The sequence below is a fragment of the Silene latifolia genome, chromosome 6, assembly GCF_048544455.1.
Source record: "Silene latifolia isolate original U9 population chromosome 6, ASM4854445v1, whole genome shotgun sequence".
Classification (NCBI taxonomy): Eukaryota; Viridiplantae; Streptophyta; class Magnoliopsida; order Caryophyllales; family Caryophyllaceae; genus Silene; species Silene latifolia.
The window spans coordinates 6837363-6859338 of NC_133531.1; the positions used below are offsets into that span (position 1 = coordinate 6837363).

Consider the following 21976-nt stretch of genomic DNA (forward strand, 5'->3'; position numbering starts at 1 on the left):
TATGTTACTCACACGTTATATTAGCTGTCTTTGTATGAACGTATGACGTGTTAATACTTCTGTTATAATGTACTATTGGCCAATGGTAGCATTCGGGATACGATTACGGGGGAGAGATGACATTATAAATTTATCCTGTGTACATGGAGGTGGGTCTTAGACCCGATGGGAGTTTTACTCCGTAATGTCTATTCATTTCAGTAATGGTATACCGACATTAATGTGATAGGAATGTATATCTTGTTGGTATGGTAGTCATATAATATTTTTAGATACCGGGTTGGTAATACTCTATTTTGGTAAGTTATTTAATTGGGTGATATATGGTAATAAGGAGAATTCTGATTGAATAAAGAATATAACATAAGGCCGGTGGAGGGAACTGGAGTTATACTCAGCCTGTGATTGGCTGATTCCGTTACTTTCACTCTTTTTCAGGTACAGGTATCGGAGAATGTCAAGTGTGAGGATTCCATGTAGAAGATAAGACCTATAAGATGTATAGTTTATAATTATAGAGTATTAGTTTTAAGCTTTAATAGTTTATTTATTTTTATTGTAAGCCTTGTATTCTCCGGAGGGGGAATACGGCGGCGACGCCCTATTTTTCCGTTGCTGTCTTATATTTATAAAAAGAGCCATTTTGAGCTGCCTGCTTGATTTTCGGGGCGTTAGAAAATATTAGATAAATATCTAGGTGGTACTTAAATTTTATAGCGAGAATATTGGAATAAGAATACGAAAGAAAATTTCATGTAAAACTATGAATATAATCGTGTTTCAAACTTACTTTTAAAGTAAATTCAAAAGTATGGATATCCGATGGATATCCGCATCCGATCCGATTATTTTGGATACCCGAACATTGGATATCCGAGACATTTGGTTTGGATATTGGATATCTAACTTCAGGATTTCTAATATGGATATCTGATCCGAACTAGCACTTTGGATCAAATACCCGATCCGTACTCTGCCCTAGCTGGGACCTCCATAACACAACCTGTCGAGGAGTTAGATAGAAAACTGATTCTGCAGTGGCAACAACCCTCGCGAAATATATGTCTGCCAATTTCTTCATAAGTTTGGGGGCAGCGATCTCACTAGGGTTACGGATAAGGTCAGAACCAGTAACTTTATTAAACACACTCAAAGTCGCATCAAAGGTAGGTCCAGGAGTCATGATATCACAAGCCTGAAGGAGCTTAGCCTGTAACTCAACAAACTCCAAACGAGATGCCAAAAAAGCATAATGAAGAACATCTCCAGCAGCATAAACACCAAGACCTCCAAAGGTAAATGGGAGAGTAGCAAGCCGCCATTGCCAGTCACCAAAACCAGGACCAGACGCAGTAACAATACGTTCCGAATGAGAACAAAGCGCCGTGTCAAAGGAAAGCTTAGCCGACTCAAAAACAGCAGGTGGGCAAGTACGTAAAGCAAAATAAAGTTTCAAAATACCAGTAACAACAACAACAACAACAACAACAACAACAACAACAACAAATACTACTACTACTACTACTACTACTACTACTACTACTACTACTACTACTACTACTATTATTATTATTAATGTTCTTCTTCTTCTTCTTCTTCTTCTTCTTCTTCTTCTTCTAATAATAATAATAATAATAACAACAACAACAACAACAACAACAACAACAACAACAACAACAACAACAACAACAACAACAACAACAACAACAATTATTATTATTATTATTATTATTATTATTATTATTATTATTATTATTATTATTATTATTATTATTATTTCAGTTCAATTCAGCTCCAATCTGCTTAGTTCAGTTCAACTCCAATCAGCTTAGTTCAGTTCAACTCTATTTAGTTGATTCATTTCGATTGATTCACTCAGCTCCATTCGATTCGATTCGATTGATTCGGCTCCATTGATTCGGCTCTAAAAAGCCAGAAAGAACAAGGCCTTACTCCCCACAAAATTACATTTTATTTCCCAAATATAATGAACGTTAAAAGTTAAAATTAAAAACCCATCACAAATAATTTACTTTATCTTAGATTATTACTGTCACAAAATTGATGATAATGTAATAATGTGCGGAGTAATTACTAATTTGTTCTATCCTTATATGTACAACGTTCAACAATTCTAGGGTGCAATCGTCTTTTTCTTGTGAATTGACAAAATGTGACTACTTTTTGGTAAAAAATGATAACTTTATGATAAATAGTGTTTACTTTGAAAAAAATGGTCATCTTTTAACCCTATTTACTCGAAAATGGTCACCATTTACGCCGTTAAAGATGTGCATTGTTGTAATGATTGTCGCACTATAAAATTTGCGGTGCAACGGTACCACGTAAATTGCCGAAAGAATTGACGTACGAAAGTGAGAAAACATGTAAATAAATAAACACAAAAATTGATTATAGACGGCACATATTCGTCTATAACTAAAGACGGGTCAAATACAATATCACATTTCTAATAGGACAAGCAACAAGTAGGGTGGTGGGGGCCAAAAATGTCACCACTTTCAAGCTATTTGACCCGTCTTTAATTATAGACGGATATATGAATAACCGTCTATAGCAACAAAGCATCTTGCTTGTGACGGGCTAATCCCGTCACAAGCTGAAGACCTCTCACAGAAAGGGAGAGGGGACATGGTGGGACACCCTTCATGTGCTTCCCAACTCACCTCTCATGGGTATTTTGTGAGAAGAAATGGTATCCGTCACAAGCTTGTGACGGATATCGCCGTCTTTAATGAGATTTGTTGCTATAGCAAAACTAGCTGATAAATAAAACCTCATGTTTTTGATGGTGTAATGTTAGCAACCAGAAATGCGTTAGTATTCCATGAATCTACTCCGGATTTCCCAAAAATTTAAGGCTGCTAGTACCTGTTTATTACTGTAGTTGACAATAACTCTCGCATATTATCAACTTATCAAAAATTTAAGGTTGCTAGTACCTGTTTATTACTGTAGTTGACAATAACTCTCGCATATTATCAACTTATCAATCAACATATCAAGGGGACACATTTACACATGTAACAATCTTACTCACTTGAAAAAAAAAAAAAAACTTACTTTATTCTAGTCACACATTCTCATTTAAGACGGTACTAACTGTCTATTTTAAACTTAAAACATATCATGTTTAATATCATAATGGGTCAAGTATATACCACTTATAATATAATACTTGATCCGTCTTAATTCTTACGTTTAAGACGACACAAAGACTATTGTATGTTCTAGAAGACACAAAAATTCCGATGCATATACATCCATCCGTACCATTATTGCTTAGCTTAGATTAAAATGTGAGCTATAAAGAACATATATGATAAATAGCATAATTAATTATTGAGATGAATGGAATATATTTCTTCTTTCCTTCTTTTTTTTTTGGTGCTTTCTTCTTTCCTTTTGAGACAATGTCAAAGTAAACTAAGCAATTGTGTGTCCACGTATCGACTATCTAATATTTGAGAGTTAAAATCGTCCACAATCAGAAGACCAAGTTAATTGAATTATCGATTTTTGTACTCTTAGTTCTACTCTATTTTACTATTTTTTTTAGCTAGGGGAAGCGAACAAATTCCATGAGAGGTGTATAATGAAACAAGATCAACTAGAAAAGAAATCGAAAATGTTAATTAAAATTTCCAAAATGTTTTCAAGCTGGCCAACGGGATGGGGACGACTTTTCTTGCAAATCATTCTAAATTTTGCGTGATATCATAGCATAATATCAAGTGCAATAACAAAAATACCGCAAAAGATTAATGAAAATAATGAAATTTTTTGATTAATATTATGTATAACAGATTTGACACGCGAGTATTATTATTACGTATTGTATTTTAATCATATTTCATTGTGAAAGAAGATATTTTTAAAACATAATCATGTTTTTTACTCCCTCCGATCTACACCATAAGTAACACTTGCTTTTGGGTGGTTTTCAATGCGGTACTTTGACTGCATTTTTCTTCATTTATATGCTACAATACTTTTTTTGTAAAAAATATAAAATTTTATGAAAGACTTTTTCATAACAATTTATATATAAGTTCCGTCTTTTAAAATTTCATACTTTTAGCAATATTCTTGGTCAAAGTTTGACCACCAAAAAGTGAATGCTACCTTTGGTTTGAATCGGTGGGAGTATATACTTTTGATAACTGATAATAATCTGTACATTACTTCATTATATTGGTATAATTTTACAAAGGTTTAAAACTAGCTCGACTGCAAAAACGGATCCACGTTCGCTTTCCTTCACGTGATATACTCCCTCTCATCCAAACCAAAGGTTACATTTGACTTTATTACGCTTGTCGAGGCGTGTTTTGTAACGTGAATATCTTTAGTTATACATTATTAAAAATTATAAAAACTTGATATTCTTATAGTATTCATGACGATGAATCAAACAAGATCTTGCATGACTATATGTTTTCTCTTATACATTACTTATAATATCAAAAATTCTTTACAATCATAAATAGTGTCAAAAAGTCAAATGTAACATTTGGTTTGGAGGGGAGGAAGTAAATGCTTTGTACAAAACTACAAATGTACAACTGTACAAACCCTTGTTTATTGGGGCTCATTTATTCATAGAACTGTACTCATCAGTCATCACCTAGTTTTTCGTACGGATACATTCATTTAAAATGAAACTCGGTATACATTACTATCTTTAGCAATTTAGGGTATACGTTACTATCTTTAGCAATTTAGGGTATACGTTACTATCTTTAGCAATTTAGGGTGTAATATATTTTTTTTTCATTTTTTTTTTTATAAATATGGATTTGAGTTGATAATTTGTATACCAATCGGGTACCTAAATTTGTATACCAATCTGAGGAAAACATGATGAAATTTCAGGAATTGCTTGGTTTTCTGAAGACACGATATAATTCCGGCGTTATGAACATCACTGCTCATACATACGCTATGAACATCACTGCTCATAGCTATGCAAGGAGCATTAGATCAGAAGTATGAGAAAGCTATTTATCTCTTACCTTGTCATCAACTAGTTCAAGCTCTCAAATGTAACACAAGAATTCCAGCTGAGACATACACCCGGTAACCCTTTACCTTGTCATCAACTAGTTCAAGCTCCCAGCTAACCGCGCCCCAAGACCATTGGCAAAGTAATACGCTACCCGTTGAACACTATCGGCAATGACCCACAAACACACACTTTCGTGAAGATGAATAGAAAAGAAACTAAAAGACAAAGAAGAATGGGTCTCCAAACTATGTGCATAAACCAACCAGGGAACCATAATTGTTACTCCGTACAAGCTTATTATAATGCAAATTATCTAAAAGGAAATCCGCACCTTAATCATGAGACTATGTTTTAATAATGCTGAAAGCAAAGGCTTTCTGGTAGACAAGTATTGCTGACAGCTCTTTTAGACAATGACCATACTTTCTTAAACAAACAGCAATCGCACGCACTCAGATCTAGAAAAAACAAGAATACAACATTTTACGTGATTGAAAGCTGCGCGCGATGAAAACAGATCTACATAACAAATAGTCTCAGCCACCAACGGAATCAGGGATTAAATTCGGGTTTTCCATTACAATCATACAAGAAACGTTAATTATTAGATGACAGCATCAATCCTTACTCACTCTGATTCCATTTCCGACGCGCAACCAGTTTATTACGAGCAATCTGCTGATGTCCTCTCCTCCTTCTCGACGACTCGCCTCCGATCCGACTCACCCATCCACCTTCCTTAATCAGTCTCATTCTCTTTTTATTTATTTATTTATTTTTGGAGAAACTGAGATGCACAAGTATGCGTGTTTGTTTTTGGAGGATTATACTCTTTTTATTTATTTTTTAGTTTTGATTAGAGCTGATCAGTGTCTTGACGACCCATTTCGCCCGCTGTCGGCCCGCATTAAAATAAGCGAGCCGACAAGAAAAAATCAAAAATTAAACGGGTAATGACAAGAAAACTAGGCCCGCTAGAATAAATGGACGGGCTTGGACTAAGCAAAATTGCCCATGGGTGGCCCGCTAGGCCCGCTATTAATAGTGACCTCATAAAAACCCTCAATCCTCGGACTTTCTCTGCTCATTTCATTTGCAATTTGTACATTCTAAACCAATTAGGTAGCGCAAATGAATACTTATATCTTACGTATAAGTGGGAGATTGACCGTATTTACACTTGTAGTATCAAGATTCTCCGAGAATGGACATGCTAACGGGTTTGTTGTATAAATATACTATCTTCAAGTATTTACACGGGAGTGTATGTAACCGCTAACAATGCCGCACAAATACCGAGGCAAAAATGAACTTTGGATGTTTGTAGCAGAACATTGCCAAACTTGTATTTTTTCCAAAATCTAGTAACCTTATCTTTTGAAAATTAGTATACTTTTTTAAGGGTAAGCATTTAAAGACAATTGTTAAGATTTAGGGGATGTAGCGATAACAAACTCGTGTTTTAATAGAAATGCTAATTTTTGTATTTTATTTTAGTCAGGCCCGCTATCTTGAAGTGGGCGGGTACGGACAATGAAAAATGGTCCGCTGAGCGGGCTCGGGCTATAAAATACGGCCCATCGGACACTTTTTTAGCGGCTAGGCCCGGCCCATGTTCGACCCAAGCCCGCTTTTGATCAGCTCTAGTTTTGATCCCAGCCGTAGGTTTACTTTAATCTAGTGGTCTAGATTTTAAAGTACACAAAGTCACAACTCACCATAAGAAGATCGGGTGAGAACGAACACTCGGTGACAACAATAACAAATTACCCCTCGCTCCAGCCACATGCGCTGTATATCAATACGTTATACGTATCCTCAGTAATCAGTCACATTCACTACTTTATCTCTCTCTCTCTTCTCCTCAAAAGCTACAATTTCTTTCATATTACGGAGTACTACTTTGTGCTGTTTCAAACATCCGTATTTTTACACAAATTCTATGCAAATTGTCAATCAATTATAATAGCTTAAACAATCAACCTCCTGATCATCATACATTTATACCTCCAACTGATTAATTACATTTATAATTGTATCTTGAAACTACAGATCATCCAGCAAGAAAATAATAATTGATTAATTCATCATTATTCCTTCAATGTTGGTACTTCTCGAAGATAACTTCAGGTAAAGTTTCGAAAATGATTCGCCGCACTCAAGATCAATGCCGGTTTAAGTTCTGACGATGATTGTGGCAGTTGTCAAATTTCTGGTTCGGTTTTCATATCTAGCGAGGTTTGTGATGTGGATGAAGGTGGTCGAGGTGGTGAAGTGCCAACCAAGGGCGTCGGTTACCACCATATTCGACGAAACAAAATTCGAGATTCCTCGATTATGCGTGGTCTAAGACTTCACTGCCACCATCACCGTCGTCAACGGAGCTCCGACAAAATTAATCACTAGGTACATAAAAATTGGTTCCTGATACATCAATATAGTAATCAAATACATCGATTTCGTGCAGCTCAAATTAATGTATCGACGCCTGGTCTTTTCACCGGTGATACGTCAGCATGTGGGTAAGGTTGAAGACGAGGGAGGAATAAGGAGAGGAGAAGAGGTGTAAGGGATAGGGACGAAGTCGCCGGAGTTTTGGACGACGGGCTGCGGCTTGGTGATCGGTGAAGAAGGAGATAGTGATGGTGTTAACGTGTGTGTGAATTAAAACCAAGTTGGTAATTAAATTGAATTGTTTTACTTTAATGGGGGTTTGGAGTTTCATTTAAACAAAGAGAATACTAATACAAATTTAGTGCATAAAGGTTTTACTATAATGTTTAGGTAGAACTCACTTACACAAAGACTCACTCGTTATTATTTGAAAGCGGCAGTTAACCACATTTTTAAAATACGAGATTCTTTCTACCTTAGATATATAATGAATTGATCGAACTTAATGGATCTGAACTAAACTTATGTGCAATATAAAATTGTACTAAGCTGTACTAAACTGAACTAAACATATCTTAACTGAACTGAACTAAATTTAAAAGAACTAAAATTAAGTAAAAAAAGAAAAAAGAAAAACAAGGCCTAAGAATCCAAACTATGACAAAGTTCTTCAACTAGAACCATGTTTTTCTTTTCTGGATTCTTAAGAGACATTAAGTAAAAAGTATGTACTTCATTTTACTCTGGACAAAAATACCCTTATGTTTTAATATTTTTGTTGAAAATAATTATCATGCACAACGAAGAAAATTACATGAAATGAAATTTCAAATATTTTTTTTAGTTATATATATTATTAAAATTCTACTCCGTATATAACTAGTGACAAGTTAAGACTTAAACTTAATGTGTGAGGGACAAATTTTGTGATCACAAGGGTCAAATTTTGTTTGTGTATCAATCTCAATGTTATATTAGTAACTTTATAATCAAACTCTATAGTGACAGTCTTAGGGGTTGTTTTGTTACCCACTAAATTACACAAGAACTTTAATTCATGTGAATTGTAGAATGGGTATGTTGTTTGGTTACCCCAATTCACATGAATTGTACTTCTCATGAATTCAAATTGCTCCATAATGGAGGAAGTTGCTTACCTAAGCATTGTAAGTTCCCGTATGTAAACAAACGACTTACCCTTATTTTTGTGCAAGCTAATAAGGATTATAGAGAAAATTTGTTTCAATTCACTTGTGAAAACAACAAAAACAAGGGCAAACGAATAGCTGAAAATAAAGAAAAATACTCCCTCTGTCCCGGTCATTTGTTGTCCTTTTTCATATTGGGGTGTCTCAGTGAATTGTTATCCTTTCTATTTTAAGAATGAACTTGATGAACAATTTGATCATTCACACACAATTTGTTCCACTTGTCACTTAGTAATTGGTCATTTCCTCTTTCCTTGGTCTTTGTGCCAAAACCAAAAGACAACAATTGACCGGGACAGAGGGAGTACAAAACTAATTCACGAACTTTTATTTTATTTTAATTGGCTTATTGTTCGGCACATAAGTACATTATATTTCAACAAAATTATTGATATAATCAGTTACTTTAGTCAAATAAGCAAAGATGAAATCCTTAAAACCTAAAAATACAGACAAGTCCTCAAAGCAAAAATTTGTTAAAGTTCGAGTCCTTATCAAAGGGTTCCCTCTATGTATATATAACCCTCCCTACATTCACCTTTTGCTCAAATTAGCAACTTCCTCAACTTCCCTCAAATTAGCAAAAAATTCCCTTTAATCCCTTACTTAAAATTCCCCTTTTTTAGTATCACATTAGCTCAAAAAAAATCTAAAAATAAATGGACGAGAATTTCACAATTTCATCCTCAACTTCATCATCATCCAAGGCACCAAAACCCCAAGAATTCCAATTCCCATCAACATTACTATCAAATTTACAATTCTTACTTCAAACTCAACCATTTTGGTGGAATTACGCCATTTTATGGCAAACTACAACTCAAAACATCAACAACAATACCGAAACTCTTAGCTTAATTTGGGCTGAGGGTCATTTCCAAGGCTTCCAAAGCCCATCTACCAAGCCCACTAAGCAGCCGATTATCTCCGACGAAGAAGGTTCTTCAATGGATGACATGGTGACCGATGTGGAATGGTTTTACATGTCTTCACCTACTAGGGCACACCCTATAAAACAAGGTGGTGTACTTGCTAAGGCTTACACTACTGGGGCCTTAGTTTGGTTAAGTGGACCGGGTTCACTAGCCTCGTATAATTGTGACCGCGTGCAAGAAGCCGACTCACATGGGCTCGAGACTCTTGTTATTATACCTGTGTCCAATGGTGTTCTCGAGCTGGGTTCTGTTGACTCGATCTATGAGAATTGGGATTTGGTTCAGCAAGTTAATAATCTTTTTGGGTCGTTGAGTGTTCCCGATATGGGCTACACTCGGCCTAATTTTGTCACTAATAGTGACCTACAGAGTCATTTGAACCTGTCTGAGACGTGTGACTCAGACAGACTCCTGAGTCCTGAGAAAACGGCGAGGAGAAGAGGGAGACGTCGTAGTGGGCCTGTCACAGTCAATCACGTGGAGGCGGAGAGACAAAGGAGAGATAAAATGAATATTCGATTTTATGCCCTACGGTCGGTAGTCCCGTATGTGTCCAAAATGGACAAGGCGTCGCTGTTAGGTGACGCCGTGACATATATCAATGAGTTGAAAAGTAAAGTAGAAAGCTTAGAGTCAAAACTTCAAACAAAGAAGGAGTGTACTAGTAATAGTGACAATTGCACGAGTACGCTTTTAAAAGACAAGAAAATGATTAACGTGCCTAGTGAAAATTACCGTAAAGAAATGACTGCGACAATTCCAGCTGAAGTTAATGTTAGGATTTTGGGTAGTGAGGCTATGATTAGGGTTCAATGTGAGAATATTAATCACCCTTCCGCAAGATTAATGGATTTGTTTAAGGAGCTTAATTTGCAAGTTCAACATGCTACAATTTCTACAATAGGAGAGCTAATGATTCAAGATGTTGTGATTTCTAGCGTTCCAACGGAGATATGGAGTTCGGATGAATTGAAAAATGTAATCTTTGGAAGATTAACAATGTAGATCGATGAAGGATGAGGATTAAAAGTTCGATTATGTAACTAGTTCTTTTCAGTTTTCAAATAATTCTCATATGAAACCGCTTCAGTTTTACATTAAATGTAAAACCGGCTATCTCTTATGATGATGTAAGTTTATTTTTTAATTTTTTCTTTATTTAATACTCGTATGAAGGAGTACATTATGTAAATGGCAGTCTTTTGAAAAACAGGCTACTAAATTTTGTCGAAATTGTGACAAACTAGAGCGTATGTGGTCCATGTACTAATTATGTTGACCTTTCTTCGTTAAACTTCATCGGATCTTTGACACATGTTTCTCTTATAATATCTTGCAAATGCTAAACTATTTGCAGATACAAATGTAAATATTTTATGACCTAATCGTTGTAACACAAACTTAACCTATTATCTGTATATTGAAATCGTCAGTTGTGAAAAAAGCTCCAACTCAAATAAATGTATTATCACAGTTCAGAGTCTCACTTTACGGAAGAATAAGACAGAGTCGAACATTATTAAGTTATTAAAGTGTAAACCAATAATGAGTTATTTCACTTCTTGTTAATTGGATTTTCCTAAAAAGTTGTTGACGTTATGAATTGAATTTTAACTCCTCTGTATTAGTATGGCTTCTACGTTATGAATTGAATTTTAAGTTTAGAGGCTCTAAGCTTCTAAACTTAAAGTTTAAGGGTTTTAACAATATCAAAATAAAGGAGATAGACTGGACTGAACTGTACTAAATTGAAATGAGCTTAACTGAATAAGTTGAACCGAACTGAGCTGAAGAATGCCTTAATTTGTGAAGAAATGAGTTAAACTAAATTGAATAGAGTTAAACTAAACTGAAATAAACTGAATTAAGCCAGAACGAGCCTAATACCTTTTTACTTTATATACGAGTAACTACATTCATACAACTTGCTTTTCATCATCTTTATCATTAACTACCACTAATTTATTTAGCACGTGGTTATTTGATAAATTCTTGGGTTATTCTACATAGTAACCCTGTGTTTTTTTGAATTCTAGCTGGTAACCCTTCGTTTTTCAACTACCCACATGGTAACCCTGAACTTATCAAAAAGGTTCTCCGTGACCCTCAACTTTTATTCCGTTAAAAAACTCCGTTAGTTTGAATGTTTATTGAGACTTGGACTTGTCTTTTACACTTCAAATGCTTAAATGGCCAAGTAACTATGATCTTCTCAACTCAATTAAAATAAATAAACCACGAATTTTCCTAACAAATAATTATATTATAGGTGCGGTAAGAGTAAAATTCATAACCTTTTTATTATCATTCTTATTATTATCATCATTTTTATTGCTTAACAAAGAATATTAAAGTAGTAAATATATTGAACACATCTTACTTTTGTTTTTGTTATAAATTAGATTGGATTATAATTGTTAATATTGATATTATATTATTTTTATTTTTATAACAAAAATAAAGGTAAGACGTGGATCGGTATATTTACTACTTTACTATTCTTTGTTAAGCAATAAAAATGATGATAATAATAATAATAACGATAATAGAAAGATTATGAATTATACTCTTAAGTCTTACCACACCTATAATATAATTATTTGTTAGGAAAATTGGGGTTTATTTATTTAATTCAGTTGAGTAGACCATAGTTACTTGGCCATTTAAGCATTTGAAGTCTAAAAAACAAGCCCAAGTCTCAATAAACACGCAAACTAAACGGAACTTTTTAACAGAATAAAAGTTGGGGTCACGAGAACGTTTTTGATAAGTTGGGGGTTACTGCGTGATGATTGAAAAACGGGTTCAAATTTAATTCAAAAAACACACAAGCATACTCGCGTAGAATAACCCTAAATTCTTTATGTTTGGAAATGGACACACTCCTATATATAATAATCGAATTTAGTTGATTAATATAGCACTGAAAGGTGACTAAAATGCCTCATGGGTTAATTGCTCGAGAATATGGATGCATTCATGAATCCGTCTTATCTAGGGAAGGAACCAACATATAACGACTGTACTATAGGTTATATGGGATATAGCCCTACATGCTTTTTTGCTTTCCTTTACCTATACGATACTTACTCTCTCTATTCCAATTACTTAATTACCTTTTGTATTATCTGTGAATACAAAGTAGTATTTTATTTAGATGTATAGTTAAGGTGGTGGGAAATAAGCATTCAAAATTCCCAAATAAATGAGGTTGTGGCATGTGGGTTTAATTATTGTACATATAATGTTTTTATTTCGGATAATAAAGAAGCTCATTGAACCTATTCATTTTCATGATTTCAATTATAAAAATCAAAATGTTTGAATTCAATTTTAAATCTAATACCAAAAATTCGTTTGGGAAACCCATAGAATTGGAATTGGGGGGACGGATATGGACCGAGGTCATCGAAAATCCTTTTTTTTTTTAAATAAAAATAAATAAATATTGTCATGGAATATAATTGCGATAAGCAAAAAATCATAAATAAAAATATTACGATGATATTTGCATAACAAAAAAAAAAAAACTGTAAATAATAGTGATGGAATTAAAATGACTACTATACGTTAAGAATTTGAGAACCTCATATTTTAACTGGGTTGAAACTGATTAGGAATTGAGTCCAAAAGCTTAAAATGTATGTCTCAATTACGAAATTCAATTTCAATTCTTGATTCACACCCACCACGAAAAGTATGGTACATTGAGCTTTTAATTTCATTTAATTTTACACCTATACTTCTAAAAATATATGTAGAGTAATTACTATATTGAATTTTCAATTAGCTACCCAATATACTATCATTTTCGCCCTTTAGATTACAGATATTGGTTCTAGACTTCTAGCGTTCACTAAATTTAAAATTGAAAACTATCGATTTTATATAAATTTGAAAATTTTCTCTATACGTATTAAAATTCTTTATATTTTGTTTACCATTTAAAGAAAAAACAATTATTCCCTTTGATTTTCTCGTAGATATTTTAGAGAAAAAATAGTGTCCGTAAGAAATTTTCACATGTGATAAGGACATAGGTTATATAGGCTATAGCCCTACCTGCTTTTTTTTTTTTTTTGCTTTCCTTTACCTATGCGATACTCTCTCTATTCCAATTACTTATTTACCTTTTGTATTATTTGTGAATACGAAATAGTATTTTAATCAAATGTGTTCCGGGTGTAATTCCAGAGCAAGTATTGTTACCACCCGTGGTTTGTAGAATGATGTCTTGAGTTGAATCCCTCTTGTCTTTATCGTTCCCCTCGGCCTCTCCTGCAACAATGAACGAACTGAGGGTTTGGCTTTGTGCCAAGCGTACTCACTCCGACGCTCAAGTCAGTAAACTTAGAGGGATAAGTTGTTACTTGGCGTAATGCGTATTGTAGAGAGATAAGGGAGATATTACCCGATAAATAGTGATTCTTAGGTTAAAATGTGTATCTTTTCCTCAATGAAGGTTGAGGAGTATTTATAGACTTTCACCTTTTGTCACGTAGTGGCCAAGTGGCTAGCAGGTGGAAAGACCGTTCTACCCTCGGCCGATGGACCTATGGCAGGCCGGCCGAGGGTCCTTGGATATGAGTACGCGGATATGTGTCCCCCCATTTGGTGGTTGCCATGCCGAGACCCAGTGTGACAGCCGATAGGGTGCATCGGCTAAGGGTCTAAGTCGTTGACTTGTTGTGGATATCTTTGACCTTGCTCAATATGTTGACTTGGTCGGTGGTGCGAATATGCCCCATCAATTTGCCCCAGCGTAGTCTATGCCGTGGTATGGGCTCCGATGTATGTTTGAGCGTATATTCTGCGAAAGTAATTTCGAAACTTTTTTCAGACGGCTTCTTCTACCTCGGCACTGGTTCTCGCTTAGGCCGTACCATATCCCCCTCCACATGGATGTGTAAAGGGCATCCGATGTGGAAAAGAAAGTGGCGCCGGCCGAGACCCGGGGGTTGGGAGTCGGTTGTTTTTGATTGCCCCAGTAGGTGCTTCCTAGCTTGGTTGATCATGTGGCGGCGGAGAGCGGATACTAGGAATTTGTTGAGGAAGATGAATAGCGAGAGATATGAAGGCGTGTTGAAGACGCTTGATCATCCGTTGCATTGATTGACGTTCGTTTGGTGTTGCGACGATTGACTTTCCATGGTTGCATGTCCGACACGTGTCTGTTCTTTGATTGGCCGGGCGCTTCATGGGTCATTCTCGATTGGTCCTTCTTTATGGGCTTTTCCCTATAAATAGGGGAGTTATTCCGTGAAATTGGCCACCAATTTCATTCTCTCCAAAATTTTCTTCTCTCTAAACTTTCAAGGGCTTCTTTGTCTTCTAATCTTCAGAGTTGTTACTCCGGCGAGTGTTTTTCTTCAAGGTAAACAAACAAATTTCCTCACTTGTTATTTTGTTAAATAATCATTGCTATCATGTCTTCTGTTGACGCTGGGACTAGCACTTCTGCGCCGGGGGGTTCCCCGTCGCGTCTTGATGGGGAGGGGATACTAGACGCCATCCCGATAAGGTTTGGGGGTCCTAGGTCTCCTTCTCCCGTAGTTGATCCACCAATTTTGGAGGAATGGGAGGATGAGGATGATGATGCTGATGATGATGAGAGGACTCCTTCTGATGGTGAGAGGCGTCTATCCGGATCATGGCGAGCCTCGCACGATCGGTCTTGACCGTGTCCGGACTAATAAATTCGCCGGTGTTCGGTGGGACTCTTTTCGGAGGCCATTTCTCCTTCGGTGAGGGGTACAAGATCGTTATCCCCGAGGAGGGTCAGGCGGTCTGTTGCCCTCCCCCAGGTCACATCGGCGTGTATATCGGGCACTGGAGTATGGGCTCGGTTTCCTTTGAATGAATACGTCATGGCTATCATCAAAGCTATGAACGTCGCTGTGGCCCAACTGCATCCGTTGGCCATGAGGACGATAGTCGGCTTTGTGTGGCTCTGTCTCTTTAGGGGGGAGATCCCAACAGTTAACTTATTCCGCCGCCTTCATCATCTGCGGCCGTCAATCGCCGGTAAAGTGGGGTGGTACAGCGTGCAGACGGAGCCAGGCTTCGTCTCCGTGTCCAAGCTTACTTCTTGTAAGGACCGGCAACGGCGATGGGTGTACGTCCAAGTGCCGGAGGACTACCCATTGCCTCGGTCCTTCCAGAGCCCCGTTTACTTGCGGTGTGAGAACCGGGAAGAATATGAGAAATGTATTTCCCGGGGTAAGGTTAAGATGGACGCTTCGATGGTCCCTCTTACTGCGGAGGAGAAACGGGCGTCAAATGTTTGATCCGAGAAGGGATGGTCGCCCCAGACTCGGATTATCCTTCGGGATGAGCCGCTTTCTTTGCGTCGGCCTCATACCGGCCCTCAATCAGGGTGAGTGGGGTCGGTGTGAGGCCCATCTTTGCCTGTTGTATTCCTGTTTTGGAGCTTTGTTTTTACTTCCTTTATGTAACTCTTGTTTGATTTCTTGCAGACCGGTTTGGCCAGGATCTGTCTGAGAGGACCTTGGAGAGGTTAGGGCTTGATAAGGACAGGAAGGTCGTTCAACGGCATCCTACGGCTGACTTGCGTGATCGTAGACCGGCTCCCAACGAACTCATGGAGAAGCAGCTGAAGTCACTGGATCCGGCGGCGGCCCAAGCACGGGTTCTCGGAGGCGTGCCGAAGAGAACAAAGAAGGCGGCGTCCAGGTTGGCGACGGCGTCTGTGCCAACTCCCTCTTCGACCCCAGTGGTTCAGAAGGAGCCAGTGCATGTGGAGGTCATCGACCCCAGTGGTTCAGAAGGAGCCAACTACACCCTGAAGATGACAGAATGATACAACATTCAAAATCTGTTTAATGATAGCTTTAGCGTCTTCCTCTGTATACTTTCCACCTCTGTCAGGGAAAAAAATCCATTTCAAATTAAACATATAAAAGATTTTATTGACGTCAGAGTATGTTGCCCAAGTAGTTACCTTGACAAAATTCTGTCCAGTAATTCCCCTCCATCGCATAATCTGGCAAAAAAAGGTCAACAATAAAACCTGATAAAACAATCACTATCCAGTTCTCATGTATCTTGAGTTTTACAAGGGCAGATTAGGAATAACATTGCAACATGTTGGCCAGAATTGGGGTTAAGTGGCTCGGTTTAGAATCCCGGTGTAATTCCTCTCAAGTGTCACACACAGCTTATAGCCTTATACCGATGGGAAGACATACAAGTATACAACCTCACTTTAATTTATTTATATGACTAGGGATACTTGAACATGATATGTGGAATTCTCAAAAGGGAAATTGATAACTAGTGAAGTTTTGATAGGAATACACATACTTATGCCAATCATCATATAGTCAGAGATATGTTTCGACAAAATGTGAAGCATTAGCATCACCACGGCGACAATCCACAAATGTACAAGGCAAAATACAATGCTCTGTAATAATGGTCTTCCACAGCACATAAAACAATAAACAGAAACTGTATTCAAACTTAAGATAAAGCACATACTCCATAACAATATATACATTGTTCGAGTCCTCGCATGCATCGTAAAATTTAACCAAATGTCTATGCCCTGAGAGTGCTTTCAGCATTTTTACTTCTCTTCGGACATCTTCAATTGATATTGCTGTTGTCATCTGCTTCAAAAACAGTAAGTTAAAATCTACGGGAAAAATAAATGCTACAAGTAACATAAACAACTAAACGGCTAGAGAGAAATCTATCAACACGTCAAAGTCATAACGTCATTAAGTTAATCTGGAACTGATAATTAATAACTTTTGCACTTTTGTAAGTAAGCTAAGTTCATATTTCAAACCTAGAGATGTAGTCACATAAAGTGCATTTACATGAAGCTTTTGCCATGTTATACTATGATTGCTTATTGGGTTTGTGTTCAGTATATCTTCGGAAGCAACAAAATTAATTTGCTGAGGTAGCAAGTCTCAGAAAGCATTTCCAAATGTGGTGAAAGGCCATGCAAGCTATAATGACAAAAACATGGGAACTTTGATGCACTATAGAATTAGAACTAATTAGGGAACAAGTAACAGATTAGGAAGTAATTTTTATAATTCTTTCTACTATTGCACAATTAACACCTCAACGGCCAGCTTAAAATAAAAACTGAGCCCACTATATGATCCTGAACCACCCATTTTGTTGAGGCATCCCTACACGGCTATACAGCAGAGGTTCAGGCCAAAGACGCGGCTGTATTGCTCGGCATGTAACATATTCAATCAGCTAATTACTAGTAAAGGGGCTTTCATATGGTATAAAGCTCCATGATCTTGCTCATAAGCACAGCTTCTACGATACTTTACGATTGATCAATATAAGCATCTTCTCGAAATTTGGTAGAAATAAATGTTAAGTCTATCAAGGTTGTACATTTTATAAAGTATTTTGCGGTTATGATTTACTCATGGAACTTAGTACAAAACAGCCGATTTGGTAACGGACCAAGATAAATAAAGTTTTCATTTATAAGAAACGTGCAGACATATCGTATAACGTATTTGGATTTATGCTAGGGGAGATCCAACTATGGAAGCAATTTATCTTATGAGACAAATGATGGAGCGTATCGAGATAGGAAAAAATACTTGCATATGATTTTACTGACTTTGGCAAAAGCCATATGACAGAGCACCGAGAGAAGTACTTTGATAGTTTGATGGGATTTAGCGAAGAAGGGGCATCACGGAAATATATTGACCTAATAAAGGACATGTATGAAACTATGAATGTGCTAGTACGCGTGTAAGGACCAATGTGGGGAGGATCCCGTATGATGTCCCGGTTACGAGCTCAAAAATTGGGAACGGAAAAGATTGAGAGGGGTAGAGGAAGATCTAAGAAAACTTCGATAAAGATTGAGAATGATATGATGTTTCTTATGATGGATGAAGATATAACGATGGAGGGAACACTATGAAGAGAAAAGATACGGGTGAACGATGGGAGTTTGATTCTTGAAAGGTGGAGCTTGATCCTTACGTTAAATTATGGAGCCTTATTGGATGCTCTCAAAGATTTCATGTCGGCTGACCCCAAATCATTTTGGGACTAAGGCTCTGATGTTGTTATTCTTGTGCTTATATAGCTTGTATCTTTCTCCGTCCCGGTCGTTTTTGTTTACCTTTACTCTTGGCACAAAGACCAAAGAGAGAGGAGGGGACCAATTGTGATAATAGTTATTGGATGATAAGTAGACTGTAATGGACATCATGTTGGCCAGAATTGCCTAATCCTGAACACTCTTTCTGCAATGTGTCACAAGATCCATACGTAAATTTAGCAATTAGGATCACTACAGAAGTGGAAATGGTCATGGGAAAAAAAAAATCATGCTCATTGGCTAAAGAATAGGGTACATATATTTTACATGCATGGTATTTGAATCCGAGGGCGAACAATTAGATTGAGTATGTGCATTGGTGCATTGCCTTGTACCCTGGCTCATACTCAATACATGCAAGACTTTTGAGAACTTTAAGTGTGAGATGGGGAAGTACATTACAATATCATCCCCGACTACCACAAAGGCTTCCGATGGCGAGATAACAGGGGTTGGACGTACTAGGCCTTATCCTTGTGTTGAAAACAGAAAGTTGTTGCAACCCCATTATCCATAAATAATTTTGTGTCTAGAACTGCTACGTCAAATGGCTGTATCATACTACTAGAAGTGCAATCAATGCATATAATGAGAATCTGGGACATCTATACTGAAGATGGAATCAAATCAGTGATTGTCCTTGTATCACTCGTAAGCGAAGTCAAACATAGATGCCAACTTTTTCTTGCTAGGGGCAAAGGTAAGGGTTGGTAATTATAAAATTAATCTGTGAGAAGCAGCCATGACTAAGAGGTACGTGACGCTGGGCTATATGCTATAGGAGGATGCGATCTCAGCTTCAAGACTTATGTGCTATTTTTGCATTTATTTCTACTTCTATTGCGCCGGCTATCTAACATTCTCTGGAGCTCTCTTGTCAGTCACCACTCACCACCAAAGGAATCATACAAGATTGATGAACCTAATTAGGAATATTTGATAGTTGATAGAACCAAGTCTCCAACAGACATTGACCTCACCTTAAATTAGAGAAGCGTATCCTTAAATAGTTGGTTGCATTAATCATTGGGATTGCGGAAATCATAACCCAATCAGAGAGCAAAACCTACTCTGACTGCATTTTACTCAGGTTAATGCTTACTAAAGCCTTTTTTCTAAAAAGGAAAAAAGTAAGGTTTATAGGTGTTGCATCACTTCGAACCTCAAATTATGATGAGGGGGGTGAATGAATTCTAAGCCCAACAGACAAATGGATGTCAATCAAATAGCAAGCAATCAATTTGGCATCCTAATACATACTTGTACATAACTAGGAACGTTCTAAACACATATTAGGCTGAACTAAGCAACTCTATACCACCAGATAGAACAATAAACAGGGTGCAAAATATCTGCCGGCAATTCAATGAGCACATGACTTGACATTAATAGCTTCCATCCCTGTAATACCACAGTACGAGACTCAAAAGTCCAAACCATGACATATCTTCGGACAATTTGGCGCAAGAAGTCAACATAGAACTAACTTTCTAAAAAGAATACAATATGATCTATTAATACAAATGCAACATTAAAGCACGCATGTAATAACGTACCTTGAATTCTCTTGTTAGCGGAAAGAAATAAGGACACTAATCAAGCTAGAAACAACTAGTCTAAAACTTAAAATTCTCTATCAACATCTACAAGCTAAGCACTAAGCAGCCCTAGCAAAACGAACATAATCATCTTCCAGTTACTAAAAGATCGTCCACACACCGGATACACACTGATTCGACTTCAATCAACGATAACCAAACTCAGCATCCTACCAAATTCCACATGATCAAAACATCCAATAAAACCTACCACTACAAGTCTACAACTAATCCGATCAATGTCACAAATAATCGTCAACAAACTGAAACTATTAATCCTTCTAATTAACAATAACAGCATCATTAAACAAACATTGAAGAACAACAATAACAGCAACGCTAAACAAATGTTCATCAAAGCGATTTTCACCTTAGCCTTAGAAATGATCTTAACAGCAACAACTTGATCCTTAATCTCTCCTTTTTTCGCTTTCGCAGCACAAGTATGACCAAAATGCCCTCGCCCTACCTCCTTCCCAAGCTCATACTTCGCCACAAAATTCCTCGCATAACCAAAACTCTTATCAAGCTGCGGCGAAGGCGGCGCAACCTCTCGCGCTACACCGCCATCATCCTCAGGAATCGCTCCTTCCTTCTGCTTCCCCGTCCCTAACCTCTTCGCTATCGAAGCCCTTATATGCTTCGCCGGCGACGGCGGAGGAAACGGTCGCCTAAAAAACCGCCTCGGCGTCGCTCTCCCTGGCGATGGCGTCACTCCTACTCCCTGCGGATACGGACTCGCCGCCGTTGACCGAGTCGGCGTATTCTTCACCGACCGAGTCGCCGCGGCAGCAGCTGCCGCTTCCGACGCCGGAAGCGGCGATTGCGGATGCACGTGCACTTCTCCTTCACCGTTTCCGCCGCCGACGGCTTCGCCGGCGACGGCGGGTGGTCTGCCGTAACACTGTCCCATAGTAGTATATATATATATAATAAAATACTACTACTGACAGGTGGACGCTGACGTGGCGGAATCAGAAGAGGTGTTAGGGTTAGTGATTGATGATTGACGATCGGTGATTAGAAAATCAAACGCAGATCTGAATAATTTGCGTAATCAAGTGAAAATAAATGAATTTGATGAAATGTAATTTGAATCGAACTGAATCGAGTCGAATCGAGTCGAAACGAATTGAACTGAATCGAGCTGAATTGAATTGAGAAATGCAAGATGATGAAGTAGTAGTAGTTACTACTCCATGAAGAATAGAACACAAATTGATACAAGTATGAAAGTGGAGTAGTTGTTTAAAAAATGGGATTTGTCATTTTCTACTTTTTTGTGTTTAAGTTTTGGGAGGTGTTAATGTCATTGGGTTAAGACAGTACACATACATTCAGTTAAGTATTGGTTTTTGTAATTAATGCAAATCCGAGGGAAATTCGGGAGAGATGGCAATTTTTGTGTGAGATCATAGGCGTTTTTTGTACATTTAGATCCGTTTCATTTTGGTGAGTGCGAATAAGACCGTCTTAAAACGAAATATTAAAGCAAATGTAATGTTAGAATTTCTGTTTAAGAAAACTACCCGAAAAGGTAGTAAAAAACCGAAAAATTTAATCAAAAACCGAAAAAGAATCGATAAGGTAGTTGAAAATTAGGAGTGATAAGGAATCGATTATATAAAAATGTGTTTGGCAAACTAATTTGAAAAGGAATTGATTTTGGTAAAATGACGTAAAAGGATATGAAA

General features: G+C 37.2%; 2 protein-coding genes across 2 annotated transcripts; one reads left to right on the forward strand and one right to left on the reverse strand.

Moving 5' to 3' along the window:
• Positions 1-9153: 9153 nt before the first annotated feature.
• On the forward strand, positions 9154-10789 carry LOC141658515 (transcription factor bHLH14-like). Its single transcript, XM_074465451.1, has one exon. The coding sequence runs from the start codon at positions 9291-9293 to the stop codon at positions 10569-10571; it is 1281 nt and encodes a 426-aa protein (XP_074321552.1). The 5' UTR covers positions 9154-9290; the 3' UTR covers positions 10572-10789.
• Positions 10790-16010: 5221 nt separating this feature from the next.
• Positions 16011-21682, reverse strand: LOC141586199 (CDPK-related kinase 3-like). The gene is made up of 4 exons (XM_074407345.1): positions 20653-21682; positions 17067-17197; positions 16528-16569; positions 16011-16447 (listed from the first exon to the last, which is right to left on the reverse strand). Exons 1-4 carry the CDS (start codon positions 21193-21195, stop codon positions 16348-16350), a joined length of 816 nt encoding a protein of 271 aa, XP_074263446.1. The 5' UTR covers positions 21196-21682; the 3' UTR covers positions 16011-16347.
• Positions 21683-21976: the final 294 nt, after the last annotated feature.